Raw genomic sequence first — 12,868 nt, 5'->3', positions numbered from 1 at the left:
AAAGTACGTTTCTTAAAAGTATCATCCCTGCAGGACGAGGAATAGCTAAACATGCTCCACTACACACCGTAGCTCACCGGCGTCAAAATGTAAACAAACGCCATTGGTGGATCCACACCTAACATCCACTGTAATGATACCAAGTACAGGCACGTATCTAAGATTAAAGATTAAAGATTAAAGTACCAGTGATTGTCACACACACACTAGATGTGGTGAAATTTGTCCTCTGCATTTGACCCATCCCCTTGGGGAGCAGTGGGCAGCAGCGGCGCCGCGCCCGGGAATCATTTTGGTGATTTAACCCCCAACTCCAACCCTTGATGCTGAGTGCCAAGCAGGGAGGTAATGGGTCCCATTTTTATAGTCTTTGGTAATCGATCCTACTATCCTTCTTTCGTTTAAAAAAGTTTATATTATGTTTATAAAGTCAGGAAATATGTCCCTGGACACGTGAGGACTTTGAATATGACCAATGTATGATCCTGTTACTACTTGGTATCGGATCGATACCCAAATTTGTGGTATCATCCAAAACTAATGTAAAGTATCAAACAGAAGAGTAAGTGATTATTACATTTTAACAGAAGTGTAGACAGAACATGTTAAAAGAGAAAGTAAGCAGATATTAACAGTAAATGAACAAGTAGATTAATAATTAATTTGCTACCACTTGTCCTTGATAATGTTGACAAAATAATAGAATGATAAATGACACAATATGTTACTGCATATGTCAGCAGACTAAATTAGGAGCCTTTGTTTGCTTACTACTAAAAGAAAAGTTGTCTTGTATGTTCACTATTTTATCTAAGGACAAACTTGCAATAAGAAACATATGTTTAATGTACCCTAAGATTTTTAGTTAAAATAAAGCCAATAATGCAATTTTTTTTGTGGTCACCTTTATTTCGAAAAGTACCGAAATAATTTAAGTACCGGTACCAAAATATTGGTATCGTTACAACACTACAAGGAAGTCACATCAACAAGGCGGTTTAGGAGAGCTCTGTTTTGTTTGACCGTTTCATTATGTTTTGCCACTTGAATGCGAGCACCTTCATTGATTGCATGCTCAACCCTGACTCTTAACCTTGCACATGCACTCACATGTTCATCACTTTTTTCATGCCTTTTGTATGCCCTGTCAAACTTGGATAGATCCCCAAATACCCACTTTTGACCAGACAAAACATCCCTGGGATGGTTTCATCAAGAGCCATGGCCAACAGTACATTTTATTTGTTACAACACTTCCAGTCAGCCAGCTCACTTTGTCTGAAAAGACCTGGTACTTTTTCCCCACCTTTTTCACCAAATTAATCTGAGGAGTTGATCTGCCCTCCTGTTTGATTCTAAGTTTTTCTTCGTAAGGAAGACCATCAAATTGCTTTACCAAAACACAACATTCAAATTATCTGCCGTTATATGCAGCTTGCAACCCAGGTAGACTGGCGCGAGGCTAATGCGTCCTGGGCATGACGTTAAGGTGCACCCGGCAGTGGAGGCTCCTCTACGGGGTCTTGGGGCACTAGGAGGTTAACCCCTTTACTACTGTTACCCCACGTGGTCCTTGGGAAAGGCCTAGTACCTGAGTGCCCCCTGTGATAAGAAGCTGATTCTGAACAAAAGACCGCGTTGTAGCGCATATTTAGTCAATAACATGTACACACAACACTATATATTTAATCACTTATTTTTGGACATTTTCGGGGAAGCTGAGCTTCCCTTGCGGTCTTAGAGCAATCGCGTTTGCATCATATACAGTATATATATATATATATTGGGACGGCAATTGGTAGAGGGTTCCTGGTTCGATCCCCCACTTCACGTCCGTTGTGTCTTGCATGGCAGCTCCCGCCATCAGTGTGTGAATGTGTGTGTGAATGGGTGAATGTGGAAGGTAGAAAAGCGCCATACAAGTATAACCCATTTACCTTTTTTTTTCAAACAAAAAAAACGTAAATATCTGCTTCACTTATGATTTTAAAGCAAGTTAAATATGTAGTAATAATAATAATATGAGCCGATTATACTTTCATATTCACATATAATCCCTCTTATAAATGGCCTTTTGAGTCCAGCCATAACTGGGGAGTGGCCCCTCAGTAAAAACGAGTTCAACACGCCTGGTCTAGCACAAAAAGAGACACACTATTTCGGGATTTGATTTTTATATACACTACCGTTCAAAAGTTTGGGGTCACATTGAAATGTCCTTCTTTTTGAAGGAAAAGCACTGTACTTTTCAATGAAGATAACTTTAAACTAGTCTTAACTTTCTATTCTAGCTGCAAATGTCTGGTTTTTGGTGCAATATCTACATAGGTGTATAGAGGCCCATTTCCAGCAACTATCACTCCAGTGTTCTAATGGTACAATGTGTTTGCTCATTGGCTCAGAAGGCTAATTGATGATTAGAAAACCCTTGTGCAATCATGTTCACACATCTGAAAACAGTTTAGCTCGTTGCAGAAGCTACAAAACTGACCTTCCTTTGAGCAGATTGAGTTTCTGGAGCATCACATTTGTGGGGTCAATTAAACGCTCAAAATGGCCAGAAAAAGAGAACTTTCATCTGAAACTCGACAGTCTATTCTTGTTCTTAGAAATGAAGGTTATTCCACAAAATTGTTTGGGTGACCCCAAACTTTTGAACGGTAGTGTATATTATTATTTGGATAAAAAGAATAACTATAATTATTTTATTGATTTTTTTTAAACATGTCCTGTCCAACCAATCAGGCAAAAATTTAAAATGACTTAAAATAGAACTTATTTTTTTGTTATTGTATTTTTAGTTCCAATCATTAAAAAACGCCAGCTCCATATCACTGACCGTAGAATACTATTCGCATTATTTATTCTTTTTTCGGCATTAACATAACTGCTCTCTCTAACAGCTCCAATTAAAGAGATTAGTCGCTTCCCTCCATTCTGCGATTTCAATTTAAGTATCTGTAATCCTATAAATTCTGACACTGACGCAACACTGATGCCAGAACCGTGCTTTTTATTTTCATTCCGATTTTAAAAGCCCAAAATTACCAACATGTAGGCCAACTCGCTGTCGGAGCGATCAGCTCGTGAGTGAAATGAATATTAAAGGGACCTTCAGTTCTTATGTGTCTTGTACATGTAAGAATGGACAATAAAGCTGATTGATTGATTAAATATTCTGAATGTAAATATGCATCCACGAATTAACAAGAACGCTGGTTGGTATTCACATGCTTTCCCTTTCCTAAAATAAAATAAATAAATAAATAAAAACTCAAGGTTGTAATAGGTGGTCTTGTGCCTTTAAAGCTGAAATATGCTTCACTTTGGAGTTAAAATGGGACATGAATGCCTAATGAAGGCCGTGTAGTGTTCAAATCTGATGGAATAGCCGGTAATTATTTTTTTTTAAAAATGTCTTCAAGGACGCCTCCAGCCATTTATAATTCAATTTCTATATCAAAGCAGGCTTTTATGTAGTCCTTAATCTGAAGTCATCTTGTTCTATATCTTTATTGCCGGTTTTTGTTCCCACCTTCCTGTAAGGCCATAGGACGTGTTGCCTCTGACAGTAAAATCAATGCAAAGATGCTCCTATTGAATTACCATACTTTTCACATTATATATATATATATATATATAATATTTTTTTCTACATTTAAAACACTTCCTTGTGGTCTACATAACATGTAATGGCGGGTCTTTGGTCAAAATGTTGTATAGATTATGCTCCACTTTGTCATTTTTGAGGTACCGGTAGTTTATAGTGCTTCCATAGCGTGTCTACTGACAGATATAAGTTAGAACTGTACGCTTCCTAATATTAAAAAAGGCAACAGCGGAGCATGAATGCCCCACAACAAGAGGATAGAGAAAAAGAAGGCGCTTATTGACTAAAATGGCAGACGAGTGCAAATTTTGGGGATTTAAGCAGATCCCAAATAAACATAAGCAGGTACCAATAGGTAAGAAAAGTGGATTTTACATAATATTACGGAAAAAAAACGCCAGATAATGTCTTTAGGTCCTTATACACACACCATAATAATACCCGTATGTTGAAGCACAGTACGTCTGACTACTGTAGCCGTAATGCTCCGTGTTCCATCGAGCGGTGCGGCTTCGTAGCTGACCTAAGTCATACTAAAACATTTTGACAGATTTTTGAGCGCTGTGTGTACTATATTCTCCATTAATCTTCAAAGTTTTAGTGTTGCTTGCTTACAGGTACTTGCTAGCGTCACTTATTGAACAGGCGTCATTCTGCAGTCCACACGTATCTCTTTTGTGTGACTGCCATCTACCCCGGTCACACTTATCATTTCACCATGTACCAAATAAAATGGCTTCGAGGTCGGTATGCACAACCAGAATTACCGGTAATACGTACATTAGGCGCACCGGTTTATAAGGCGCATAGAAGAGGTCATATTATGATATTTTTTTTCTACATTTAAAAAACTTCCTTGTGGTCTACATAACATGTAATGGTGGTTCTTTGCTCAAAATGTTGCATGGATTATGCTCCACTTTGTCATCTTTGTTGTACCAGTAGTTTATAGCACTTAGAAAGCACTTACTGACTAAAATGGCAGACGAGTGCAAATTTTCGGTATTTAAGCAGATCCCAAATAAACATAAGCAGGTACCAATAGGTAAGAAAAGTTGATTTGACATATTACGGAAAAAAAACCCGCCAGATAATGTCTCCTATTAGACACACACCATAATAATACCCGTATGTTGAAGCACAGTACGTCTGACTACTGTAGCCGTAATGCTACGTGTTCCATCAAGAGCCGCGGCTCCGTAGCTGACTGTGGGGAGGTGTGGCCGGCAAAAGGCATGTTGTTTCAACGTTGTATTTGCGTTGTAGAATACTGGTTGGGAAATGACCAAAATTCAAGGGTCAAATCAACGTCCGACTTTAAACAACGTTGAAGCGACGTTGCAAAATAGTTGTATTTGTAAATTGCGACAACGTTGATGTCCAATGTTGGGAAATGACCACATCTCAATGGTCAAATCAATGTCAGTACCTGACATCGAATAAACGCCGTCAAAAGCATGTTTCAACGTTGTATTTGTGTTGTAGATTATTGGTTGAGATGTGACCACATTTCAATGGTCACATCAACGTCACAATCTGGCATTGAATAAACGTTGTCAAAAAGTATGTTGTTTCAACGTTGTATTTGTGTTGTGGAATTTTGGTTCAGTAATGACCAAAATTCAATGGTCAAATCAACGTCAGAACCCAACATTGATTAAACGTTACCAAAAAGCATGTTGTTTCAACGTTATGTTCAATTTGATCAACGTCAGAAGTCAGGACCTAATTTAACAAGTTCCCAATGTTGTTTTAATGTCTTGTGCGTGTCCTTTAAAAATTGACTTTGAAACAACATTGAAAAATAGTTGTAATTGAGACAACGTTGATATTCAACGTTGGGAAATGACCACATTTCAATGGTCAAATCAATGTCAGAACCTGACATTAAATGAACGTCGTCAAAAAGCATGTTGTTTCAACGTTGTGATTTTGTTGAATATTTGTTGAGATGCGACCAAATTTCAATGGTCAAATCAACGTCAGAACCCAACATTGATTAAACGTCGTCAACAAGCATGTTGTTTCAACGTTATGTTTGAGTCGCTCAACGCCAGGACCTAATTCAACAAGTTCTCAACGTTGTTTTAATGGCTTGTGCCGACTGGGTAGCTTCTTTTTACACTTGCATGACAGTCAAAGATGTCAAAAAGTGCAACAAATGCGACACAAGTCATCGATGCGTTATGCCGCTGTTTTTTTTTAACTTTACCGTTGTACTGTAACATGATCAGTACTAGGTCCTAATGTGACGTTCGAGAACAACTAGAGTCTTTTGAACGGCTCTTTTAAGTGATTCCCATTTGGGAGTCGTTTGTTTGCGAGTCATTTTTACTGCTTGACCAGGGAGGAGGAGATATTAGCGCCTGGAAAAATGAGTAGAGCAGGTAGGGAGTTTGTCATTTTTGTCCTTTGTTTTAATTGGATTTATTTGTGTTATTGACATATTTAAATATTATGTGTATTTATTTCTGTATTGGTTAAATGTTGGTGGAAATGTTTTGTTTGCAAGAACTTTATCTGCAGCATGCATAGTGTTTATTGAGCCACAAAGTTATTTTTAAAGTCAGCATAAATACAAAATAGTGGTTTCATAGATATCACTTCAAATATTGCGGATTCACCACATTTTTAACGCATGTTCCATAATATATCTTTTTTTTTCCCTAAAAAAATAAATAAATAGGATTTTCATCCCATAAAAATGGCTAAATTAACTTAAAAAAATCAATACTACAGTATTATTGGCCACTAGAGGAGACCAAACCAATCAGAGTGCTCGGTTCAGGATCGTGACCACTGATTGGCTCAGCCTCAGACAGCATTACTATATTGGATTCAAATAGTGTAAAGGTGACTAGAGGGTGTTACTTCGTGTTGAGAAGGCCCTTGTGATAGTTATGAACATATTTAGAAAGGAATAAACATATTTTTATGCGCTAGTTATGAAAATAATTGATTTAATTTTTAACGATTCCTACTTTGCGGAAATTCATTCATTTAGCGATAAACAAGGGATTACTGCATACAATAAACCAAAATAAATTATGATTATATTCCAGAATAAGTCATACCAATTCAGTGAATATTAGTGGAATACAAGTTTGAATTTGTCTGAGACAAATCTTCCAACTTGAGTGATAATTTCCTTGACACTTAACAAAATATAACTTGTTAGCGGCTCTTTGACAAGAACTTCTTTTTGCACTTGAAAGGGCTAGATTTTGATTTTTTCTTTTTTTTCCCACGAGTTATGTTTGCAATGGTCACAGCTTTGACTCTGGGACGGACATTTTCTATACCAGCAGGCACAAGATGTTGAAACAACGTTGAGAACTTGTTGAACTAGGTCCTGACGTTGATCAACTTAAACCTAACATTGAAACAACATGCTTTTTGACGACGTTCATTAAATGTCAGGTTGTGAAATTGATTTGACCATTGAAATGTGGTCATTTCCCAACGTGGATCCAACGTTGGACATCAACGTTGTCTCAATTTACAATTACAACTATTTTGCAACGTTGTTTGAAAGTAAATTTTTAAAGGACATGCACAAGACATTAAAACAACGTTGAGAACTTGTCGAATTAGGTCAAACAACATGCTTTTTGACGACATTTAATCAATGTTAGGTTCTGACGTTGATTTGATCATTGAATTTTGATCATTACCGAACCAATATTCTACAACACAAATACAACGTTGAAACAACATACTTTTTGACGACGTTTATTCAATGTCAGGTTGATTTGACCATTGGAATGTGGTCCTTTCCCAACGTGGATCCGACGTTGTCTCAATTTACAAATACAACTATTTTGCAAAGTTGTTTCAAAGTCAATTTTTAAAGGACATGCACAAGACATAAAACAACGTTGAGAACTTGTTGAACTAGGTCCTGACGTTGATCAACTTAAACCTAACGTTGAAACAACATACTTTTTGACAACGTTTATTCAATGTCAGGTTCTGACGTTGATTTGACCATTGAATTTTGGTCATTTCCCAATCAGTATTCTACAACACAAATAGAACGTTGAAAGAACACGCTTTTTGACGACGTTCATTCAATTGACCATTGAGATGTAGTCATTTCCCAACATGGATCCAACATTGAACGTCAACATTATCTCAATTTACAAATACAACTATTTTGCAACGTTGTTTCAAAGTACATTTTTAAAGGACATGCACAAGACATTAAAACAACGTTGAGAACTTGTTGAATTAGGTCCTGACGTTGATCAACTTAAACATAACGTTGAAACAACATGCTTTTTGACGACGTTTAATCAATGATGGATTCTGACATTGATTTGACCATTGAATTGTGGTCATTTCCCAACTTAAATTCTACAACACAAATACGTTGAAACAACATACTTTTTGACGTTTATTCAATGTCAGGTTCTGACGTTGATTTGACCATTTAAATTTAGTCATATCTCAACCAATATTATACAACATTGAAACAACAAGCTTTTTGACGACGTTCATTAAATGTCAGGTTCTGACATGGATTTGACCATTTAAATGTGGTAATTTCCCAACGTGGATCCATCAATGTTGTCTCAATTTACAAATACAATTATTTTACAACGTTTTTTAAAGGACATGCACAAGACATTAAAACAACGTTGAGAACTTGTTGGATTAAGTCCTGACGTTGATCAACTCAAACCTAACATTGAAACAACATGCTTTTTGACGACGTTTAATCAATGATGGGTTCTGACCTTGATTTGACCATTAAATTGTGGTCATTTCCCTACCAATATTCCACAACACAAATACAACGTTGAAACAAGCTTTTTGACGACGTTTATTCAATGTCAGGTTGTGACCTTGATTTGACCATTGAAATGTGGTCATTTCCCAACGTGGATCCAACGTTGGACATCAACGTTGTCCGAATTTACAATTTAAACTATTTTGCAACGTTTTTTTAAAGGACATGCACAAGACATTAAAACAACGCTGAGAACTTGTTGGATTAGGTCCTGACGTTGATCAATTCAAACCTAACGTTGAAACAACATGCTTTTTGACGACATTTATTCAATGTCAGGTTGTGACGTTGATTTGACCATTGAATTGTGGTCATTTCCCTACCAATATTCCACAACAGAAATACAACGTTGAAACATGCTTTTTGACGACGTTTATTCAATGTCAGGTTCTGACATTGATTTGACCAGGGAAATTTGGTCATATCCCAACCAAAATTGTACAACACAAACACAACGTTGAAACATGCTTTTTGATGACGTTTATTCAATGTCAGGTTCTGACCTTGTTTTGACCATTGAAATGTGGTCATTTCCCAACGTGGATCCAACGTTGGACATCAACGTTGTCTGAATTTACAATTTCAACTATTTTGCAACGTTTTTGTTAAAGGACATGCACAAGACATTAAAACAACGTTGAGAACTTGTTGGATTAGGTCTTGACGTTGATCAACTCGAACCTAACGTTGAAACAACATGCTTTTTGACAACGTTTAGTCAATGTCAGGTTCCGACATGGATTTGAGCATTGAAATGTGGTCATTTCCCAACGTGGATCCAACGTTGGACATCAACGTTGTCTGAATTTACAATTTCAACTATTTTGCAACGTTTTTGTTAAAGGACATGCACAAGACATTAAAACAACGTTGAGAACTTGTTGGATTAGGTCCTGACGTTGATCAATTCAAACCTAACGTTGAAACAACTTGCTTTTTGACGACATTTATTCAATGTCAGGTTGTGACGTTGATTTGACCAGGGAAATTTGGTCATATCCCAACCAAAATTGTACAACACAAATACAACGTTGAAACATGCTTTTTGATGACGTTTATTCAATGTCAGGTTCTGACCTTGTTTTGACCATTGAAATGTGGTCATTTCCCAACGTGGATCCAACGTTGGACATCAACGTTGTCTGAATTTACAATTTCAACTATTTTGCAACGTTTTTGTTAAAGGACATGCACAAGACATTAAAACAACGTTGAGAACTTGTTGGATTAGGTCTTGACGTTGATCAACTCGAACCTAACGTTGAAACAACATGCTTTTTGACTACGTTTATTCAACGATGGGTTCTGACCTTGATTTGACCATTGAATTGTGGTCATTTCCCTACCAATATTCCACAACACAAATACAACGTTGAAACAAGCTTTTTGACGACGTTTATTCAATGTCAGGTTCTGACCTTGTTTTGACCATTGAAATGTGGTCATTTCCCAACGTGGATCCAACGTTGGACATCAACGTTGTCTGAATTTACAATTTCAACTATTTTGCAACGTTTTTGTTAAAGGACATGCACAAGACATTAAAACAACGTTGAGAACTTGTTGGATTAGGTCCTGACGTTGATCAATTCAAACCTAACGTTGAAACAACTTGCTTTTTGACGACATTTATTCAATGTCAGGTTGTGACGTTGATTTGACCATTGAATTGTGGTCATTTCCCTACCAATATTCCACAACACAAATACAACGTTGAAACATGCTTTTTGACGACGTTTATTCAATGTCAGGTTCTGACATTGATTTGACCAGGGAAATTTGGTCATATCCCAACCAAAATTGTACAACACAAATACAACGTTGAAACATGCTTTTTGATGACGTTTATTCAATGTCAGGTTCTGACCTTGTTTTGACCATTGAAATGTGGTCATTTCCCAACGTGGATCCAACGTTGGACATCAACGTTGTCTGAATTTACAATTTCAACTATTTTGCAACGTTTTTGTTAAAGGACATGCACAAGACATTAAAACAACGCTGAGAACTTGTTGGATTAGGTCTTGACGTTGATCAACTCGAACCTAACGTTGAAACAACATGCTTTTTGACAACGTTTAGTCAATGTCAGGTTGTGACGTTGATTTGACCATTGAATTGTGGTCATTTCCCTACCAATATTCCACAACACAAATACAACGTTGAAACAAGCTTTTTGACGACGTTTATTCAATGTCAGGTTCTGACCTTGTTTTGACCATTGAAATGTGGTCATTTCCCAACGTGGATCCAACGTTGGACATCAACGTCGTCTGAATTTACAATTTGAACTATTTTGCAACTTTTTTGTTAAAGGACATGCACAAGACATTAAAACAACGTTGAGAACTTGTTGGATTAGGTCTTGACGTTGATCAACTCGAACCTAACGTTGAAACAACATGCTTTTTGACAACGTTTAGTCAATGTCAGGTTCCGACATGGATTTGAGCATTGAAATGTGGTCATTTCCCAACGTGGATCCAACATCAACCTTGTCTCAATTTACAAATACAACTATGTTGCAATGTTGTTTCAAAGTCCATTTTTAAAGGACATGTACGCATAATCAACGTTGTATCAACGACTTGTCCCTGCTGGGATTTGTGTTATTCCGCATGGAGGGAAATGGCTTCCGAATTAAGGCAGAACCGCGTCCCAGAATGGATTCATGTTCTAATTTAAAGGTTCCGCTTTTTCCGTCGTCGTTCTGAGAGGTGGTTCGGTGCACTTGAGAGGGTCAAAATGTTAGAAACAGCTCGCCCGGATGCTGCACCTCAACCTTCTTTTTTTTTTTTTTTTGTACTCACAGCTCTGGTGACGGACAGGAAGCGGTCGTAACTGATGAGGACGATGTTGAAGACGGAGGCGGTGCAGAGCAGGTAGTCCATGACCAGCCACACCTTGCAGAGACCCTTACCCAGCATCCACCTGCCCGTCAGGTTGTAGGGGATGTAGACCGGGATGCAGAAGGCACCTGGGGAGAGAACACATCAGGATGAGGTAGGAATGCAATCAGGTTCCCTGCAGTGGCTTGATTTAAAAAAAAAGGGGGTTTGGGAGGGGAGTCATAGATATACAATATATTTTTGGAAGATTTCTTGCCCAGCATACTTTGATTGGGAGGTAATTGCAAGTGTTCTAGGAACAAAAGACTTGAAGTAGGGAGGGGAGGCATACCCAAAAAAAAAAAAAAAAAATTCCTAAAATGTGAGCAAGGAGAGACAAAGAAACTGCAACCCACCCACTAGGAAATCAGATATGGCCAGGTTGAGAAAGAAGTAGTTGCTCTGAGTTCTCAGGGATTTATCCACAATGAAAGCCATGATGACCAGCGCGTTCCCCGCCACCACCGTGACCACCAGCGTCACCATCAGCACCGACACCAGCAGCGCCAGGTAGCCCGGGAGCACCGTGCCCGCCTCGGACACCGCCGGGGTCAAGTTGCCGCTGGAGTTGTACTCCGCCAACACGCCCATTGTTAGCGGGGCGCCCCGAGCATCGTGGACGCGCACCGCAAGGTTCCGGGGATGCGCCCCGCAAGTTCAATGACGCACCCGGGCGACGCGCTCCTCCTGACCCAGGTGCCAGGATCGGACAAAGGACCCGCGCTGCGGACGCGTCAGCTCCATCCGGCAGGACTTTCTTCAAGTTTGGGGAATGAGAAGGAGGGGGGGAAATAAGGGGGGGAGGACAACCTCGCCCACGCTGGAGCCCTCCTTCCGCGCGGCGTGCGCCTTCGTGGAGTGTGCGCAAAAAGGTGGGAGCGCACGCTTCTTTTGGCTTTTTTTTTTTTTTTTTTTTTGGTCAATACCACACACGTTGTGGCGCGCGCACACTCCGCGTCCGGGTAGACTTTCACAATAAAAGTCACATACGGAGCATTGAGGGGCCACATCGCCTTCAGAGGGCCGATTTTTTTTTAATAATAAATAATTAAAATTATGCATAACCTGTGATTAATCAAAATTCAAATTGATCTGATTAAAAATAAATAAATAAATAAATAAATTGCCCACCTGCCTTCAGAGGGCCGTTTTAAAAATTTTTTTAAAAAAATAAAAAAATAAAAAATGTTGTCAATACACACGCGTTGTGGCGCGCGCACACTCCGCGTCCGGGTAGACTTTCACAATAAAAGTCACATACGGAGCATTGAGGGGCCACATCGCCTTCAGAGGGCCGATTTTTTTTTTAATAATAAATAATTAAAATTATGCATAACCTGTGATTAATCGAAATTCAAATTGATCTGATTAAAAAAATATATATAAATAAATAAATTGCCCACCTGCCTTCAGAGGGCCGTATTAAAAAAAAAAAAAAATAAAAAAAAAAATGTTGTCAATACACACGCGTTGTGGCGCGCACACTCCGCGTCCGGGTAAACTTTCACAATAAAAGTCACATACGGAGCATTGAGGGCCACGTCGCAGTAATGGCTGCCTTCAGAGGGCCGATTTAAA

General features: G+C 38.5%; 1 protein-coding gene and 1 long non-coding RNA gene across 2 annotated transcripts in view; one reads left to right on the top strand and one right to left on the bottom strand.

The window, feature by feature from the left end:
• LOC133644760 (histamine H3 receptor) overlaps positions 1-11,995 on the bottom strand; it is a 23,170-nt gene extending 11,175 nt beyond the window's left edge. Inside the window, exons 1-2 of the mRNA XM_062039486.1 lie at positions 11,647-11,995; positions 11,213-11,379 (exon numbers count right to left, since the gene is read on the bottom strand). Of these exons, the coding sequence (XP_061895470.1) occupies positions 11,213-11,379; positions 11,647-11,881 (402 nt within the window). The 5' untranslated portion in view covers positions 11,882-11,995. The remainder of the gene's footprint in view (positions 1-11,212; positions 11,380-11,646) is intronic.
• Positions 1-12,318, top strand: part of LOC133644761 (uncharacterized) — a 39,780-nt gene extending 27,462 nt beyond the window's left edge. The window contains exon 3 of the long non-coding RNA XR_009824823.1: positions 11,215-12,318. This is a non-coding gene — a long non-coding RNA (uncharacterized LOC133644761). The remainder of the gene's footprint in view (positions 1-11,214) is intronic.
• The last annotated feature ends 550 nt before the right edge of the window (positions 12,319-12,868 follow it).

Source organism: Entelurus aequoreus, linkage group LG27 (assembly GCF_033978785.1).
Source record: "Entelurus aequoreus isolate RoL-2023_Sb linkage group LG27, RoL_Eaeq_v1.1, whole genome shotgun sequence".
NCBI lineage: Eukaryota > Metazoa > Chordata > Actinopteri > Syngnathiformes > Syngnathidae > Entelurus > Entelurus aequoreus.
This window is presented reverse-complemented; position numbering and strand designations above follow the sequence as displayed.